Source organism: Stegastes partitus, unplaced genomic scaffold, assembly GCF_000690725.1.
Source record: "Stegastes partitus isolate 25-593 unplaced genomic scaffold, Stegastes_partitus-1.0.2 Scaffold134, whole genome shotgun sequence".
Lineage (NCBI taxonomy): Eukaryota > Metazoa > Chordata > Actinopteri > Pomacentridae > Stegastes > Stegastes partitus.
The window spans coordinates 353,633-374,631 of NW_007577865.1; the positions used below are offsets into that span (position 1 = coordinate 353,633).

The following is a 20,999-nucleotide window of genomic DNA, read 5'->3' on the forward strand; positions in this document are numbered from 1 at the left end:
CAGTGGAAGGGCTCACTTTTCATAGTATACAAGTGCAGTGCTCTCTGCTGTTCATTTGTATGTACTGTAAGAGGTGTTTGCACAAAATAACAGAGAGGGTTGTGCATGGTACTTACAAGAAGAATAACAAATCCACATGGAGAATGATATAAGCACAAATGGAGATGAACCAGACAGTACCTGGATACTATTACCAAAGTGTTTTTCATTTATTCCATGACCACATGCCAGAAAGACTGATTTACCAGCGCAGTTTTTAGCCTCTGACATCTAAAATTATTATCTCCTTTATGATGATGCCTAAAAAGGCCTGTCTGCTTTTTAAAGGAAGTTTTAGCAAAGGTATGCCTTTGTAACCAGTATATGTAATGAAGTCTTTTAGGACTGCCCTCTCTTGATTACAGTAGATGATGTTAAAAACAGGAGGACAGTGTGAACCTGAACAGCCTGACATTGTTAAATGACCAGAAGATGAAATACATTAGTACAAAAAAGGAGTGCATGCGCGAGTCTTTTTGGGTGCATCCGGATACCAAGCAGACAAAATGAGACACTGGTGGGAAAACATTTCTCAGAGATGAGGTATCGTCTCTTTCACCACAGGGAGACACGGAGCACGGGAACAGTAATAATCAGAAGGGTACAGAAGGGGTTTGCTTCTTGAATGTTAAATTGCAACCATGATACGGTTGTATGGTTTCATACACCATCAAGTACAAAAGTTTAGCCAGGACTTTTGCGAATTATCAAATCAGCTTTTAGGGGTTTAGTCCTTTCTGTGGATGACATCAGGGAAGCAAGACAGAAATAAAAAATTGTAGCTGTTTTTATAAGATCTCAGCTGGTTGGTGAAGAATGCAGAGTAGAGAAAACCGCCACGATGAATCTCTACGTGCCTGAGTAAGTAAGCTGGCTGAACTGTTGTTAGAAATTTTGATAAAGGTGCTTAAAGGTGGGCATGAGCAAAAGTTCGGTGGACTGAACCTTTTTGAATAAAATGTCATCTGCAATTCATACTTCATGTTCTTCTTCCTAGTAGGGATTGGAATCTTTCCATTCATCATTTCATCCAGGTTGAGAAGATTTACAATTAATAGATTTTTAATAGGTTTCCTCCAGTGATGCCTGTTTCAAAGAGGAACGTTCCGACACCCATCTGTTTATGTGTTAAACATGAGTTCAGAGAAACCAGGCTTTTTGGAATCCTTGGGTGGGGTTCAAGTTGGAACCTTAAGAGACCTGATAAAGAGACATCAATGCTTATGCTGGCAAAGATGAAAAAAAAAAAAACCTGGAGTGACCGGGATCTGAAAATCAAGTGGTATTTTGCTACTAAAATGCCTGCCAGTCATGGACTAACCAAGACCATGTTCAACCACAAGGTATTTCATAAACGTACGTGGCAGCAAAGCGCCCGGTCAAAGATTGATGATCAACTTTGCAGTTAATATCAAACCTGAGGCGTTTATCTTGGACACTGGAGTACAGAGAAATGCAGAGCGGGCAACTGATGATCACCTGTGGTAAGTTGGATCAAATGATTCGGGAAACTGTTAGATCTGATAAACCTCACTGCGCAGTGAGGTTGAACATGGCCTCTTTTCAAAAGGTCCCTAAGTTCTCTCTCTATGGGAACCTTTCCTCCAGATGTTGCATCAGGTTGTTCCTTAAAGCAATAATCCATCCACCCATTATCTATACAGCACTAAGTCCTCACTAGGGTCATGGAGGGTCCCAACCGACTCAGAATAGAAGAATAGAAAAGAAAAGTACTTTATTCATCCCAGGCCTGGGAAATTACTGTGATACAGCAGCAGCAAAGAAAAAACACCAATCATCTTGGACAGGTCACCAGTCTATCACAGGGCTACACTTAGAGACAGACAACCAAGCACACTCACATTCACACCTACGGGCAATTTAGAATCACCAGTTAACCTCAACATGTTTTTGGACTGTGGGAGGAAGTTGGAGAACCTGGAGAGAACCCACACTGCACGGGGAGAACATGCAAACTCCACTAAAAAAGATCCAAAGCATCCTAACCGGGAGGCGAACTGGGGATCTTCTAGCTGTGAGGCAACGGTGCTAACCACTTATCCCCCGTGTAGCCCTAAAGCACAATAATCCTCCCTTACAATTACAATTTTCGGGTATCTGGGTTAAATAGCAACGCAGATACACGCAGATTATCTGAGCTTACACCTCGAGACAAGATCAGGGACACAGAGTTTAGACACTACTTGGTTGAACCAGTCTTGAAAGTCACTGAAAGTTAGTTGGTTAAGGCTCCTGAATCTAAGCTGTGTAGTAGTAGAAGTATTCTGGATGCATCCTTAGGAGGAAACCTGAAGGCAAAGCCAGATCATACAGTAGGGCATTTATATCTTCTTTTATACCAGAAAATGCCTCAGGATTTTGGCAGGTGGAGGGACAATGTGTGTAGTAAAAGGTGTAAATGGGCTGTTGCTATCATTGCAACCTGGACCCAAAGTGGCAGGACGGTTAGTGTGGTGAAAATTATACCTAAAATTAAAACTAACACATTCACACTAACAGCATGTACTTTCAACACAGCCAAACAGAAATTGCTCAAGACGACACAGGGCTGCACTCAATGCAGTAAAGAGAAAGCAGGTGGGAAAGGTCAAGCGGTGGCAGCTCAGAGGAAGCGACTGGTGCTAAGAGGAAACTCAGCCTGGTTTAGATTTGGGCCAACGTGCACATGTTCCGGTCTCCCCCGTTGTCCGTGTGTATGCATGTGTATGTGCGTGATGTAAATAGGTGAGTAATGTGTTTATTGATTAAATTCCGAGTTCCACTGACCCTTAAGCAAACCTTGCCCTCGCCGGGTGATCAAAGCTGTTACATCATTGGATCGCTCCCAGCTCAGGGGATGTTTGTTTTCACAGTGAGACCGGTCCAGCCTAGTGGTGCCCTGACTTAAAGCAGACTTCCTGTTTCGTGAAGCGTCCACACATCTGCTGGGGACCCTGCATATGCGTGAGCGTATGGGTGCGCTTACACTATGATCTCACCTTGTGTGCCTGAAGCTTGTTAAGGGAGAGATTGCTGCACAAACAAGCTGTTGTCAGCTCCAGATCTCGCCGAGCTCCGGATCCGTTGATCATCAGCTGTATGTACTGTATGTAGACTTATCTAACATTACATAACCACGAACAAGAAGAAAAAAAAAAACACACACACAAATGCAACCGTGCAGCTGTCGATGAGTGTATAAACAACAGACTTTTAAGGATGTTTTGTAGTAAGCATCTGTTTCTGATGAGCCTCAGGAGAAAGAAAAGGGAAGATATTTGGTCTTTTATTTATTTTATTTTTATGTTTTTTTTTCTGTTTCTTACACAGATGATCAGTCGTGTCTGTTCAGATCTTTTCCCGTAAATGGATGCTCTGTTTTTATCGTCCTTCTGGAATTTATCATGCAAACCATTTGGGGATTAACTTCAGGGAAGAAATAATATTTCAGATACTGAAGTAGCATCAAACAGTCTCCAAGATCAGCGGTGCCAGTGTGAAAACAAATGATTAACATGTATGATAACATGTAAATCCTCGTGTCGACTATTGATTAATGCTTCATAAAAGATTCTGCCTCTTTTTTGGAGTCGTATAGTAATTGAACTTTCCTCTTTACCAACTCCTCTGCCACCCATAAAAGATGATGTGGGTGGCAGAGTAGTTGGGGAAAGGCAGACGGAGGTAAGAGAAGAAAAAACATTATGAAAACAGAAACTATCCTTGGATGTAATATAACTACTATCTCCTCGTCCATCGCGTTCTCATAATCCCACATTTGGCCCTGAGTTTACAACATCATGCTCTTTTGACTGTCTGAGTTTTAGGAGAGAAAGTTAGATATCAAAACTTGAAAACGTGGGAGTGAGTAAAAGAAGACACTATAAAAATGGCAAAATTAACAAACTACTGAAGCACAGCAGATGCATTTGTCTCAGGAAGGCTGATAAAGTTATGCAGTATTAAAATCTCCCGGCTCATGACATTCGGCAAAACCATATAAGCCGGCACTTATTTATGAAAATATCTTCCGCTGATATACGTCCGCAATTGCAGAAAACAAGTCAGTATATTCTCGTTGATGGATTTCTCTTGTCACTTATCTAGAATGGGTATTCCATTTGATCTATATTACCACATTATACACTTACATCTCTGCCTGTTAAAGCATCATTAAAGATGGTGCAAAGACACTGCAATGCATCCATCATAACTCCTAATTTATTATGTTGTAAAACCTAATGCAGTAAATTTCGCCTGCGCCCAGGGAGCTGGGGTTTCCACCATTCCTTTGTCATAAGAAGTTGTGATAAAAAAAGCTACTTTAATGACCTTAGAGCTCTTACTATGCACTATATAGTATGATTTAAACTAGATATGGTTTGCCTAAAATGTTTTGACTGCAGGCTGGCTGTATATTTTGTATATTTTTCATCCAACAAATTCGGTTTGACCTGTGTTTTACCCTGCCTTGATGCCTTAAAAAAAAAGAAGAAAGAAAATTCAGGAGAACACGATGATAAAGAGAAAACAAAAACAAGAAAAATGAGGGAAAGAAGGAACATGTGGTAAAAAAGACAAGACGAGGGAGGCCAAAGAAGGGGCCTGACTCGCCTAGAAACGTAGAAGAAAAGAGCAGGAAAAGAGGCAAGGATAAGAAGGAGGTGGTCAAAAAGTAAGATTAAAAGAGAAGAGATAAGAATTTTAGGGAGAAAATAGCAATGGAGGAGAAGGAACAGGAGATGAGAGAAAAGATGAGGGAGCGGTGAAGGAAAAGAGGAGAGGAGAGGCAGCCAAGGAGAGATCTGTGGAGAATTGAACATCAGCTCATGAGAGACTGATTCTCTGAGATGACAGAAGACTGACAGCTGAAATCAAAACCACACCGTACGAGCGGGCTCTCCAGATCTTTCCATCTTTTTCAACCCCGCTCCTGTCTTTCGGTTTCCTCCTCTCTTTCCCCCCTCCTTTGCTCTCCTCGGTGGTCTTTTTCTTTCTCTCTCCTCTCCTGTGACTCAACACAACATCTATACCCAGCCACCTTTGCCAACGTGTTCCCATCAGGGCCTGTTCTCTCAAGTAATCAATCATCCACTAAAGACGAGACGCGTAAGCGCTGATGCTGTGACAAAAAAAAAAAAAAAACTCTCCTGCATTGTGTTTTTCTATCCTTTCTTAATACAGCCGAGCCACACCAACCGGAGCTGGATCGCTTTCACTCGGTGTAATTAGAGCTGCGCTGGGCAATTTCACACGTCGGGGCGTCCAAATGGCGGCGAGGGGGAGCTGTTAAAAGTTTTGACAACTTCAACGCCCAAGAGTTATGGAATGTGATCTCGGTAAACTGTATAATCCTCTGACCTACACTTTATCTTTGTGGAGCGTGACAGGTGTGATGGGGTTCACGTATATATTGGGGGAGTCGAGCTTTCTCTGTATGGATTGATCTTTTGCTTGCTTTGTGTTTGACTCTTGAGGTTCACTGGTGGGTGGAGATGTTTGGATTGCTCACAGCAACCTTTCATTTGCATTAAAGGGGATGCATATATCTTTCCATCATCGTCTGTCTATATCAGGGAGGATTTACTCTAACTAAACTGCTCCTAACATTGATGTAGTTACCTTTTGGTTAACCACTGATGCTAAACTCCCATAAGCTGTGTTTATACCATGTTCTTCTAAAGCATGTAACTTAAAAGAATATATATCTGGTGTATCTTTAAACTATGGTATAAGATTACTTTGGTACTGTGATAGTCTACATTAAGCAGCACAGGTGGTGAATGACATGTTTTCTCTTCACTCTGCGTGCCATGCTTCCATCTGCGTTTTTTCTGTTCTGTGCAAACCTGTAGGCTATGCTTGACAGGCAAGTTTGTGACACCAGCTCTCGTAAAAACTACTTTCTGCCATCTACAATTCCCATCCATGCCAAACTGCTACCTCTATGCCAAAGAAACTGCTTTGGGCAGTTACTATTTGTTCCTCGGAGCACCTAAAACATGAGTCTACAAACTGCACTATATTATGACATTCCAAAAATAATATTACAGCTTAATATTTGGGAAGAAATCCCACAGTTCTGATCATATGTCTGGAAACACTTAATGATTCTTTGATTGATTTTTCTTTATTCTTGCTTTTCTCAACAGTGTCGACCAATGCCTAAAATGTAAAAACTATGAAGTGACACATTGGATTTAAATAGGCAACAAAGAGTAACAAAGCAAATGTTGTATATACTGGATTTTTCAGGGTAACCATCTTTGTATACTCTTTATTCCATCAACCACCTTCATGTCATCACCTGGAGCTTTTCCAACAGTCTTGAAGGAGTTTCCCACATATGCTGAGCACTTGTTGGCTGCTTTTCCTTCACTCTGCAGTCCAACTCATCCTAAACCATCTCAGTTGGGTTCAGGTTGGGGACCAAATTATCCCTTGCAACACTTTTTCTCCATCCAGTAACCCTTATCCAGCATTGAAAGCAGCAGTGTCACCACAACACCATCATGTATCCCCTGTTATCAATCACCATGGTTCCATTTATTCATCTTCTCTGCAGCTCACAAAGACATTGTAGCCGGAACCAAAGATCCCACATTTGACCAAAGTCCAGACTTCCACTGGTCTAATGTCCAATCTTTCTTTTTCTTGACCCAAGAAGTTCTCCTCTTCTTCTTGGTCTCCATCAGCAGTGGTTTCTTTGCAGCATTTCCACCATGAAGGCCCAATTTACACAGTCTCCTTAGAACAGTTGATCTCGAGATATAGCTGCTACTTGCACTCTGGGAAGCACTGATGCAATGATGTAATTAGTGATTTCCTCTCTGCAGCAGAGGGAATTCTTGGTCTTCTTTTCCTAGGGCAGTCCTCATTAGAGCCAGTGTCATCACAGGTTTTTGCAAATAAACTTTAAGAAACTTTCTTGGAATGTTCCAAAAAGACTAACACGTCTTAAAGAAATAATGGACTGTTGTTTCTCTTTACTGAGCTGAGGAGTTCTTGAGAGAATCTGCATTACCACAGTGGTCAAAGTGGGCTAAACCAACACTATCTCGGTACATACAAGTTATGATCTCAAATGCATGGAGAAGGCAAGAAATGTCACCAAATACCTTTTTACAAGGCTCACTTTCCATCCATCTATCCATTTTCTGTAATTATCCAGAGTCGGGGTGCAGTGACAGTAGGTTTAGCGGAACACTCCAGACGTCTCTCTCCTCACAATATTTTCCAGTTCCTCGTGGAGGATCCCATGGTATTTCCAGGCCAGATTAGATATGTAATCACACTAGTGAGTTCACTGTCTACCCTCAGGTCTTCACTTGGTTGGACATGCCAGGAAAACCTCCAAAGGAAGTTGCATAGGAGGGATCCTATTCCGATGCCTGAGCTAGCCGTAGCTTGTCGTAGCAGCATCTCTTCTCTGAGCTCCCCTCTGATGTCCCAGCTTCTCACCCTATCTTCAAGGCTAAGCCCAGCCATCCTACCAAGGAAACTAATTTCAGCCCCCTTGTATCCGTGATCTCATTCTTTTAGTCACTACCTAGAACTCATGACCATAAGTTTAGAGTTGGAATGTAGATGGACTGGTATATTGAAAGCTTTGGCCACCATATCAACTTCCTCTTTAGATGTCTGGGACAATGCCTACATTATAGCTGATGCTGCAGGCTCACCTGTTCACCTAAAACCATTCCAGGTTACAGTGTCATGACACCGCCAGTGGCCACTTGAAAGAATCTCAACATATTTTGGTTTTGTTTACACTTTTGTTGTCGCTACATAATTCCATTTGTGTTGTTTCATAGTGTGCATGTCTTCACTATTGTCCTACCCTGTAGAAAATTGAAAAAAACAAAAAAAAAACTCTATCCAGTGCGTCCAAACTTTTGGCGTGTATCCTGTAATGTGTAGCTTTAAAGTGAAGCGAGTCAGACCGTCTCTTAGCAGATAAAAAACATATATTTTAGGAAATTGCAAAAGTTTATATCTGCACCTCTTGTTGAAATAAAAAAAAAAAACCCAAAATAAATAAAAAAATCTTAACTTTTTCCGTATTGGTTCAAAGTAAGTAAGTTTATCTCTCCCGTAGAATGTTATTTCCCCATGGAGAAGCTTTGATTTTGGTCAACCAAGATTCTTTCTACACCACAACCAGCAGCACAACAGCCAATATCTCTGTATGGTCATAAGGTCAGAACAGCAGACCTGCACTTTGGGCTTTTCTGAACTGATGTGGAAGTTTTACTTGCAGTGCAGAGGGAATGTGATTCATTGCCAGCAGCCATCAGTGTGCTGCCCCTGAAAGATGCCGTTGTTTTGTCTTGCTGCTAATCTCCTACACGCTACTTCTAACTTCATTAGAAAAATGTACTCCAGGGATGGTCCGGCATTGTAAAGCAGTAAAGACCGACCGTCTCCAACACTGTTTTATAACATACTCACGTCTTAATTAAATCAGTTTTTTTGCTGGGTGAAAAACAGTCCTGAAATATTTAGTACAAGGAGCATCAACTGTTAAGTGCTACTCAATTCACAAAACTAAAAGATTTTGTGCCCAACATATCCCCAAACATAAAAAAGACACGATGCAGGCTTTAACTTTTTAAATCATACAGATAAAGTTACATTATTTATGATCACAATTAGGGTCCAGCATACCTGAAAATAAAACACTTTCACATAACTGCTGACCAATAAATAAAACTTAGAAGACTAAATTAGCATTATTTGGCAGACATTAAAGTTCATATTACACATAAGAGGCATCCTCAAAGACTGCACAAGTAGCATTAGAAGAGCAGTTGTAAACTCGGCTATTCTAATTGTGCAACGTCGTGCATTTCTTGAAGCAGAGAGAAAACAAAATTGGGCTCTAGGCAACAAACAAGCAAAGTCTGATAAATTCATTTTCTGCTTCAAATTTGCAGTGATGGATTATACCTCCTGGGCAAACGGAGTTTGTTTTGAGGCCCCTAATGAAGATACCGGAGTCTGTTTTAGCAATGAGAACATTATATCTATGCCACCCTTTAAGGACCTAGAAAGGCTAGTGATTAGCAATTGCACTGGCTGGAAAAACTTTAAGAAATGATTCCTGCATGGAGCAAGAGAAGCTGAACGGATGGCAAATTTTCTTGTGTAAGAAAGCAATCTCTATTAGTTTAATGAGGATGGCTGACATTACACCATGGAAACACGCATTGTCTTATTTAGACAGCGCACCAGAAACAGTAAACTGGCAAATCTCAGCATGACCGTAACAATCCAATCATGAGTGGAATATTCCTGTGCCACAGTTTCTGTGTTTCTTTCCCAGCACCAATGCTACTTTCCATGAAAACATTGCCATAAGGTCCATGGTAGATCCAGTATCTGGTTAGATACAAGACCGTGTGCTGCAAGGCTGCTTATCTGATTGGAATATCGACGTCTCCTCTACGTCGCTGTATCAGCCACTGACTTATAACAACAAAGAGGCTTCAGCAAGTTGTTTTTAGCAGTAACGACTATACTTGAGAGTCCTGTTGTGTCACAAAGAAATGATGCTTCTTTCAATATGCCTGATCACGATTAACTCTTTCCAACAACTCTAAACTTTGATGTGGAACCAAAGTCCTATTCTGATGCTTGAAAGATTGACTCTGTGGCTCCGATATGAAGTTTGTTTGAACCTTAAGTCTAAGTAAACATTATATCAAGCCACTACAGCTCCAGAATGTTCCCCTCAACCACAAAAAGTCATGGCGGATACTCGAGCATCCACTGCTTTCATCTTGTGTGTTTATCGCTCTGACAGCACAGATTAGGGGATGGGACAAACATTTGTTTTGTAAGGCTATGGAACACAGCGGTAATGGTGAGCTGACACACACGATTTGTTCAAAGGGCACAGGAGGAAATTATGCTCCAAAATTCCAAAGCAGAAAGGTCACATTTGCCATAAAGTAATATTTCACTGTTGCTCGTCAAAACGCTCTCCTGCATTCAAGCTTCAATGGCGGCCCTGCAGTCGGAATGCCTTAGCACAGACGCTCTACTGTCAGTGCAGTTTGCAGCTCTAACTCTAATTTTCACAATCAAAGAACAGAAGCAAAACATACAGATGGGTGAGAAATGAAAGAGGAAAAAAAACGCACCTTGCTATTGATTCTACAAGCATTTGAGAGTTTACTGTAGGACTGAAACCATTTTCTTCCCAAATATACTGACTCATTTGGTGTTTGAGAACAATGCTGAACATGTTGGGATGACATTTAGCAAATCATCCAGTGATACCCTCCTTTTCACGACACCTTTGTACTGATTTGCAGTGATTCTTGCCCCAAACCATTCAGGTAAAATGCCCCTACAGCGCCTGAAGGTCGGCTTTTCTTCAAATAAGGTCCTGAGATCAAGCCCTGAAAAGAATCCCTGCATAAATATCGAGTTGAAAATACTGTCAATAACCACACAGGTATGCTTTTAAGTGCTTCGGCAAAGCTACTCCGTAATCCAGGTCTTGGAACATTTTCTAAATTAAAAGAAAAATGCTCTATAAAAGATCGTGTAACCTATCCACCTCACATATTCATTATTACCTGTCCATTGGATTATGTCTGCTAGTATGAAGACGAATTTTGGCTAAAAGCATGTTGACTCAGAAACAAAGATCGTACCTTATCTCACTGATCTCATTCTGTTGCCATGGGTATTAATATGCTGCTATAACAACATCCTCTCTTCTGGGAAGGCTTTTTACAACATTTTGTGACCTGGCTACAGCACAGGAATCACTGTGTACACCAGTTGAATATGTAGACAGAGATTCCACGTGGTTTTGGCAACACAACAGTCCCCAAGCACACTTTGGTTGTGGTTGTACCACACGCTTTTTTATTTTTTATTTTTATTTTTTTCAATTTTTTGTTTTAAAATCTGCTCGTAAAGTACTTTGAATAACCTCTGTGTGTAAGGTGATATATAAATAAACTTGTTTGCTTGTGGTGCTGCATTTAACCCTCAGACCTCCAAGCAGTGTTTGGCTGTTTTGTTTTTTTTTGTTTCTGTCACATTTGTACTCACTGTGAGGTTATTTTTTCTCTGCAAAATAAAACCTGGAATCAACATGTAGAGTCAACAAGGTATTCACAAAACTTGGAAAAAAGTTGGCTCTACATACTTTAGGTATCTTAAAACTTACATTTTTACAACGTCTGCAAACCAGGAGTTTTTCAAACTACTCAGTACATCGACTCTACAAAGATTTCTCATCGTGCTGAATGTATCTTTCAACGACTTGCTGTCAACTTGCTCTTCTGTCTGCATTTTCTAACCACGCAGCATTTGTTTTATTGATCAAGAATGCTTTATTTTCCTCTCGGTCTCTCTAATTTCTTTCTGCAACTGTCTCCTTGTTGCTAAGCGTAAACACAGCCGACAATTGAACTGAAAAGTCCCTGAATTTCTGGCGCTTTTTGGCACGCAGCTGAGTCACTCACGGCTTCTCGGCAAAGAATGTTTTGTCATTTACAGACTCTGAATAAAGCAAATGGGTGATTTTGATGATTTATATTTGGTTAATTTTCAGTTTATGGCTCTGATAAATGGTGTCATTTTGACAGTTTAAAAAAAAATAGATAACATGCCTTTAACACCTGTAATGTATCCATCTCACTAACCATATTATTTTCTATCCATTGGGTTGTGTCTGCTAGTGTGAATACACATTTTTAGTTAATAATATGTTGACACAGAAACAAACATTCTACTTTATCTCCCTGGTCTCATTCTGTTAACTTGGGTATTAATTTGCAGCTACAACAGCCTCCATTCTGGGAAGGTTTTTACAACATCTTATAACCTGCTCGAACCAGTTTATACAGCAGTCTAACATGTGGATAGAGGTTCCACATAATTTTGGCAATACAGTTAAAGCACTAAAAATGTCCCAACCAGTGTGTTTATGCCACACTTCTGCTGCATTTAATATACACCCGCATGAGGCACTCCTGCTTACAATCTGCTTGGCACAGTTAAGCCTACTATGGTACATTAATAGGGTTCACATCAGACTGCATTACCCCTCTTAATTCCAGAACCTGCCAGCGGGTTTGAAAGGCATATTATTTTTTTAAATGGCCAAAATTGCACAATTTATTAGAGTCATTAAACAAAGATGATCAACTTTCCAGTGGTGCTTGCAGCTACGCATGCGTGACATGCAGCTCCTGCAGAAAAATCACCCAAATCAAATCTTTCAATCATTATATTTGATGAAAAAATCCCTTTATTCTACACGTGTTGTTTAAGATTTCATCAAAAATAAGTGTGGAAAAAAAAAAACAACATAAAAAATCTGCACTTCTTGGTGCAGCTTGTAGGACACTCATGACTCGGGTAGGATAAAAAGTTGAAGCACTGTTCAGCTGAACTGCAGGCTGTGTTTACACAGCAGTGAGGAGACAAGGATTGAAACTAATTAGAGCGACTCAGAGGAAATAAAACCCACTTGAGCAATAAAATACATGCAGCATTGCCTCACAAATGGTATACAGTGGAGCAAGTGTTTGGAGGATACATTCTGCATGGTGAAATATGTTTCTACAGTTGATGTGCAGAGTCGTGCGAAAAACGCTGAGCTCGGGGAGGTTGTAAAAATGTAGGTAGTGAAATATCTGTCGTATGTAGAGCCACTATTTTTTTTCCCCACTGACGTTCATGTTCTGTGCAACACAGCTGCTCCAGAGACACACAAGTGCTGCCGTTCTTCTCATCTAATCTCATCTTGTAATGTCAATAGTGTGGGTTGTGGTTTAACATACAATAGATAAAAATATTCTCCACATCATGCAATTATTGCAGCAAATTCTGCTTGCTAATATCATAAACATTGTTTATTGATCCAGGCGGGATCTTAAACGTCGGAGCTTAACGAGCAAAACACAGCTGCACCATGAAGAATGTTCTAAAGATACCGTGGAGCGCAGAAAAAAAGAATGTGATCAGGGCTCATAATGATTCAAGAATCTTGGAAAATATGCTGCAGTGTGCACTGGCAATACAAAAGAGCAGGAGAGTGAGAGACAAGCACCTCTCCCTCCTGTAATTATAATGTATAGAGAGTGCACACAGTTGGCTGATGCTCTTGTATATTTCGTCCTTTCTAATTGAGATAAATGGATGGAAAGCATTTTTCAGTCTGCAGCGGAAGACTTGAAATACAGACTCACATAAATAAATGGATTAACTAATGGTACAGCTTTTTTTTTTTTTAAAAAGTAAATACATTCTCTTACGGCTACGATGAACCATTAGTGCTGAACCTATAGCTCCCGTTCACCGTAATGCCACTAATAAAGAAACTGCTCTCCTGCTCTGCTCTCCCTCCTGAACCCACTGTATTGATTAATGATCCTCACTGTTCTGACAAATACAGTTTATTCTCTCATTAAGCTACAACAAACTTTGGTACTCACGGAGAACTATAACAGTCGCCATTATGGATTGGGTCATTACTGCTAAAATAAACTGCCCCTGTTTTGCCAGCTTCCACTCACAGAGAGCCAAATAAGCTGGGCTCTCCGTCATGGACGACAGAGCTGCTGCTCCTGTGGCTGCGTCTTCCTTTCAGTGGAAACATGAGGGAAAGCAGGTAAATCACTGAATCTGTATGGATTAAACTGTGAAAAACCAGAAACACGTTAAATAACTGATAAAAGCTGCTGGGTAAACGGAGGAATTACTTTTACTGTGAGGTCTTAAGCATGTTTGTTTAGAGTCTTATCTCATATCTGCATTCATACGATGGCATTTGCTTGAAAAGACTCACACTTTAACAGCTTTGTCATGCTGTCATCTGGCTAATTTGTTGTTAGCATTATAACAAATCTCAAGACTTTTTGGAGCCACTCTGAAAGCAATTACAGAAATTGCCTCAGCTGCAGCAGCTATTTCATAAAAAAAAAAAAAAAAGTCCCTTTGCAGACACTCAGAGAATGAAATCAGACCGATGAACAAACCGGTTATAAATACTGAAGTTGTCCATTACTATTACTGTTGTATGACATCTAGTGGTGGCCTTAAAAAATACAACGTGTGCAGTTCATCAGATCAAACACAGTGATGTTTAATCCTGGACACAGACAGAAGGCACAGCGGGACAATGTGTCTTTATATTATTGATGCTTACTGTAAAAACTCTGCAAAAGTCGTTCTTCATGTTTTGAATCAGGTATTTTGAAGTTGATTTATTATTTAGTTATTGGTTGTTGGATGTTTTCCAAACCTGTAGATGACACTACTACTTTAAACCATGAAAATTCAACAAATTTGCACTTTAAAGCTTTTTTTTAATGGCAACAGTGATATTGTGAGTTGACACCATGTTGCCTTTTGGTGTGAAGTTTGCAAGCACACTCCTTTTTGTAATCTGAAGATATCTGAAACTTTCAGCTTCCTGCCAAAATGGTCCTTTCTCCATGAAAGCCAAATCCTTAGTCTTTTGTCACTAGTCTAGTGACATTTTCGTATCACTTCCAACACAGCACAAGTGTGAACTGCTTGCCTTGGCATTAACAGATAGGTACGCACAAGTGTGAGACTTCTGAAAGGCTTTTTCCACATTTCACCGCCAATATTGGTTTGAAACATCAGCGAGAGCCAAAGACACAGTTTGATCGCCAAAATCAATAAACATCTTAGTCATTTACTTTGCACGTTGCACATTGACTACAAACTGAATCATCCATAACCAACCAATGCCAACCAACATCCATAAAGATAAAACTATATTCTAGTGAAGAATCGGTCAGATCAATGGCACTCAACCGTAATTAACGCAATCCAGATTTTGACCAAACATGAACAGTAGCTAAAGTTTAGTTTGTTGCTTCCAGCTGTTTGTAGGCATTATTCCTTGGAGTTTATTAAATACCTGCAGCATCAGACGGCAGCAGGATCCATATGAGCAACTCTGGATGCATTTATGCACATGTGTTATGCACAGTGGTAACCTAATTATTTAGTTCTAAATGTACATTTCCTGACATGGAGACCGGATTAATTAGGATTTATCAGTAAATCACATTGTATACTTTCCTTTACCTCGGACAGATGAGCTGTCACACACGGAGTCACAGTTTATGAGCTGCAGTCAAATCATTTGTTACATACAGAGTCCTGACTCCACCACAGATATTTGTATTTTTCTGTTGGCAAAGTAATGGTTTGATCATCACAAATGGATGGAATTTTAATTGATTACGAAGTCATGAATAAACGAGGCCATCCATTGTGTGGACAGTCTGATGAACTTTCTCGTAGTTTATAAATAGTCTCTTGTTTATTCGTGCATCATGATGCTGAAGAATCTGAAGAATGCTATCACTTTAACGGATTGATGATGCCAGCAGTGTTTTACAACCCCTGTCTGCAAAGGGCTTTACAGTTTGATGAAATCCCTTATTTTACACCTCTGGACCGAGATCTCCTCCAGGTGGTGGACAACATTAAACCAATTAGGTTGTTTTGGACACATGGTGCTGACAAATTGGCGCACTTATGCTTTGAGCCAGCAAAAATAATGAACACTGTCCAACAGCTGCCCATACAAACCGAGGCCAACTGACTTACTCATTACCCATCTCAGAGTGGTTTATGTCCAAAATATTACCAGAGCCTCTTGGCGGTTCAGTGACTGTTGGAAACACAAGGTTTAAGTTATGTTTGCAAGGAGTGGAGTGCACTAATCCACCTGCGAGTGCCGGCAGGTGGATGGGAAAGCTTTGTATCCATAAGAGCATATCTAGGAAGACGAGAATAAATATTTGCATGGGACCTGAAGGTTTTTACGATCACTGGTTGCCTGGCAACATTAATACTGTATTTGACAAATTCCCAACTGTTTGGATGTGTTTATTATCAGAGACCAGACTCTTGATGCAGGCGGCTCTGGACTGACGTACCTGTCTCAACTTTAGAGTGATCGGTCCTCTCTGTCACCTTCTCCTGGCTGATGAGATAATCAACAATCCTGACACCGATTGGCGGCTCGGTGTGGTTCCACTCCATGATGACCAATGAGCTGCTGGGCTCGTAGGTGAAAGACAGTTTCAGCCTGACAACAGAGCGAAAGAGATGTAAAAAAAAAACAGAGCGACGTGTGAAAGATGTTGTCAGCAAACGGGGCTCATTACTGTAATTGACAGCTAACATTATCCTCCGTGTTCCGCAAAACTGCAATCCAATGAAAACATATTCTGTAAAGCCACAAACACTTCTGTCAACAGAAAATATGGTCATTTATCCCCCGATGTCTGACCGACTCTACAGCTATGTAGCATCGAGAAGCCTGTGTACAGAGATTTTTATGCCAACCAATCAATACACAGCAGCTCATTTAATTGATTAGCGCACCCAAAGTGGACAGCAGAAATAAACCATTGACTGCTGTAGTGTGGCAATAAAATGCAGCGTACGCATGGATCCTGATAGTGTATTACTGGACCACTGTAGCAGGAGATAGATTTCTGCCAGAAAAATGATGGATGGTATTTATCGTAATCCATCTGAGGGGGCTGAACTCGGAGAAGGTAATATTATTTTACTAACATCGGCTGAGGGAGTGGGGCGCAGGTGGGCAGTCCGTCCGTGCCAAAAGCGCTGGAATCACATCGACACCAGTCATCGATAACATCGCCTTTGCCTGAGCACCACAGCATGCTCATCATCGCCTCCTGAAGAGCCTATGAAGAGACATAGCAAGAGAGGAGAGAAATGGATGTGAAAACCTGCAATTTTTTATTTGAATTCTTAAACTATTCTACCTTTCAATTAAGCTCAACATTTTATCTTTTCAGATTTTTGGCACATTTTATGTTTATTAGAAAGATAAAAGTGCAGAGATGACAGGAATCTGTGGAGAGAGATACTCTACTTTCTTACATAATCCCATTACATATCACTGACTTCTGTTTGTTCTCTCTGCGGATGTCTCTGGATCTGGAGCTTCACATTTCTGATCTGCAGTCGCTGGCCTCACTGACCTCCAAAATATTTGTTGTTCTGTTTTTATTGCTTGCTCTCTACCTGCTATCCTGCTATCCCCACCCCACCATCCCCACTCTCACCCCAACCGGTCTAGGCAGATGGCCGCCTTCCCTGAACCTGGTTTTCTCCCCCCTCCCTATTAGAGTTTAATTTTTTTGGGTTCCTTCCCACTGTTGCCAACTACTTGCTCAGATGGAGTCCAAAGGCATCTTTGGATCGTTAGGTTCTCTGTTTAAATTCATGAGGTCTTTACCTCGCTATGTTAAGCACTGTGAGATGACATATGTTGTGACCTTACCAGATGGGAATATTTGGGTTTAAACTTGGCACCTTAACCAATCAGAGCCATCAGAGTACCATGTGACTTTTTTTATTTTTTTTTTAACTTGCCATTACATATGACAAGTTTTCACTACACAAAATCTGCATTGATCATTTAGGTGCAAGACTTGATCATGTGTAGTCAAAGTCATGCAGTATGTCTCATCAGATGTCCGCAATGCAATGACTACCAACCACAGCTACTGTAAGAAACACCCGTAATATCAAATGTTAACTTATTTCCTCTCAAAACAGTATTAGTTATGGGATTAACATGATTTCAAAGATACATTGTTAATAATTAGAGTTTATTTGAATATTGTGAGAAATGAAAACATATACTTCCAAGCACAATCCACATTAGTACTCAATAGCTTTTATACCCTCCTTTGATTGTGCGATCGTTCACATTTCAGGAATCCTAAGTAAACATTAAGTTATGCTTTCTAAAATTTGGTCAAACTTAATCTGCTTACCATTGTTGTTGCTGGTGTCATTCAGAACAACATTATATCTGCTACTATCTAGATTTGTAACTGCCAAACACATGTCGGGGTTCTGATAAACAGAGCAAACCACCTCAAACCCTTCTGTTGCACACTGGTTCTGCTCACCTCCTCCTTCTGTAGCCTCAAAAAGTGTCATGCTTTTTCTCCCACACACTGCATGTCCTGATCATGCTCTGACTGCATGTCAGCCTTATACACTACTTCAGTCTTATCTTGTATAATAGAGCATAATCTCACAATGACAGTGTGTGATACTTTAAATTAGGACCTGTGGCAAACATGAACTCAATAAATTGATCAATCTATTAAAAATGCACAGAACACATTTGATGCTTCTACCTCGGGTCTCTTCCCACCCCAGTGCACCCCACTACATATGACGAAAAGAATATCTCTGGTGCCTATGGATACCCCAGTTAATAGCATTAAGCTTGAACTGTATCTGCATTTTTGCAAAGTATCAAATCCTGTATCTGTATTAAATCAAACTGTTCACCATATATTTACAGTAGATACAGTCGACCTTAAATGTATTCATATCCTCCCTTTAAAGAAGAAAAAAAAATCAGATTTCACTTAAGTAAGTTGAAATTAATAAAAGAAAGAATAAATAAAAATTGAATGAAAATCATGGCATTGCTTTTGATTCGTGGTTCAACAGAAATATTTGGGGGAAAAAAACCCCCCAAAAAAACAAGCAAACAAGCATGATGGGACCCCTGAACTAATATCTTGTTGAACAACCCTTTAAGCCAATCACTGCCATCAAGTGTTTTCTGTAACTCTCAATCAGACTTCTGCACCTGTTGACACATGTTTTGATTTTGGCCCACTGCTCATCAGCAAAGTGCAGGGACTTTTTGTTTTTTCTTTGATTATTCCTTTCAACCACAATTCAAAAGCAATGTCTTATGTCACTAAATTATAATTTTGCAATTTTTTATTTATTATTACTTTTTTCAGTTTCCAGTTATTTGAGTGACTATTGTGAATTTTGCTTTTTCTTTAATGGAAGGGTATGAATACATTTGAGGACGATGGTCCATATCGGGCACGGACACATTATAGTACAGTAGGTACTACAAGAGATACTGGTGAGTGCAAGGCCTACATGAGTGACTGCACCAGCGACCTCTGTCAATAACAACAGCTGCATCTGTCTGACTGAGCTTGAGGATGAAAGACTGACACCCCAGGAGGGTGGACAGCACTGTATCGACCCTTTCTTCCTGGTGGAGGAGTAGCAGCAGAATTGACATTACAGTATTGATGGAGTCAGACAAGTCGCAGCACGGTACGGCAGTTTATGGCACAGCGTGCTTCCAGCAGAGAAAGGCGTGATAGCGTACAAGAGAAAGACTTCCCTCATAAAGTTCTCTGTTTCCACGACCCTGTTTCATAATGAGGCCATGCGGCTGTCAGGCCTGATGGATCATCCTCAGACTGTCACAAACACATTGAAGGCTTCATTGCAGGATGCCAGCTAACAGACTGACTGTGTTGTGATGATCACACAGCCATGCCTGGATGCAGTTTAGTATTATTAGATGCAGTCCTCATGCACAACGTTAGCGTTGGATTGCGAAAATGGTGGAAAAGTTTTTCCACATCAAAGTGAAAATACTTTAATTTTACTGAACAAAGGATGCGAAGGGCTTCGGACAATAAACGTGTTCTTTAATCATACGCAGGAAGACTAAGTGTGATAATCCATTTCAGGAAGATGAGAGAGGATGCAGCCACCAATTTAGAGGGTATAATGGAAAAATGATATAATGGACGCCGCAAGACATTGGTGTTTTCAGACATGAGGACAAACACACAAAAACACCGTCGTACACACCTGGTAGGTCTCGTTGTTGGATACCAATTCGTAGATGGGCGCGGCCTTGGTGATCTGCAGCAGGACGGGCTCGGACTGCTGGCGCCCTTGTGCCGCCCTCGGGCTCATGTGGCAGAGGTGGCAGGAGCGAGGGCACTGGCCCTGGCTGCTGCAGTCCATGCGAACGCCGGCCGCCATGCGTTTGGCGCCTGTGTCTAGAAGACTGGCGATGTATGCAGGGTAGGTCAGCGTCCTGGGCTCCTTGTCGCGCTCCTCGGACTCCTCTGAAGGTGAGTTACCTGGATTCACAGAAGGGAAATGAGTGATTGATTAACTGCTATGTAATCACACAAGAGTTTACAGAGCTCTTTGCGAAATTCACAAAATAATAACACATTAATAAAAGGTATTGAAATGTAACTGCAAAAAACAAAGATCTTATTTTATTCATATCATTATTATTGAACATAAGCATATATACAGTATATATACTAGTACTGGATGCATGTTGAGGTCACATGTTTCTCATCGTGAGATAAGGGAGTAAGGGAATGGGGGAAAAAAAGCTGAACTGAGAGAATATTTTTTTCTCCTGCAGCAGCATGGCAAAACTACAAAGCATTAAGTGTTCCCACATTCCCATATCTCCCTTCTGGAGACTTTTTAGCTTTTCTGCATCACAGGCAGAATACATGAACAGGAGTGTAAATATTTGGGCCACAGCTCCAGCTACAAGAGCTGTGTGTTTCCTCCAGCAAAGAAGACGAACAGCAAGAATGATTATATCTGTGCTGAACAATGAAATGTTTACATCGCATTAATGTGACTGTTGCTGTTATAGGCTTTATTGACTTTCTTTTCCTCGGCTCAGGTTATTGAGTTTGACAAAACTTCTCAAACAACATCAGCAGAGAAAGATATGGTATGAACCAGAGAGATAAAACCGGGGTCTGCTTTTACTTTTTCTGACAATATCAATACGGCATAGCAGAAATTTAGAATGGAACACTGTTCTTCTTCAACACTTCTATTTGTAGGAAAACAATAAATCATATAAAAGGAAATGTCAGACTCCTGCACACTATCTGCACAGAGGCTGTTTGAGACACAATATGTTTGTGAAGGATCAGGTTTATGATGCCTGACCACAACATAAGTCATGTTTCCATCCAATTGAAGTGTGAACGTTCAGCACATTTCCACAAAATTGGAAATAAAATAAAAAAAGTGAAATAATGTTTCCCAAGGTTAAAGTCTTCTCATCACTCTGCACA

The 20,999-nt window shown here is 40.6% G+C and overlaps 1 protein-coding gene across 1 annotated transcript in view; it reads right to left on the minus strand.

The window, feature by feature from the left end:
• Nucleotides 1-20,999, minus strand: part of astn1 (astrotactin 1) — a gene marked incomplete at its 5' end in the record, with an annotated part of 380,551 nt that overhangs the window by 32,283 nt on the left and 327,269 nt on the right. The window contains 3 exons of the mRNA XM_008278851.1: nucleotides 15,990-16,141; nucleotides 16,636-16,769; nucleotides 19,747-20,024. Coding sequence (XP_008277073.1) covers nucleotides 15,990-16,141; nucleotides 16,636-16,769; nucleotides 19,747-20,024 — 564 coding nt within the window. The remainder of the gene's footprint in view (nucleotides 1-15,989; nucleotides 16,142-16,635; nucleotides 16,770-19,746; nucleotides 20,025-20,999) is intronic.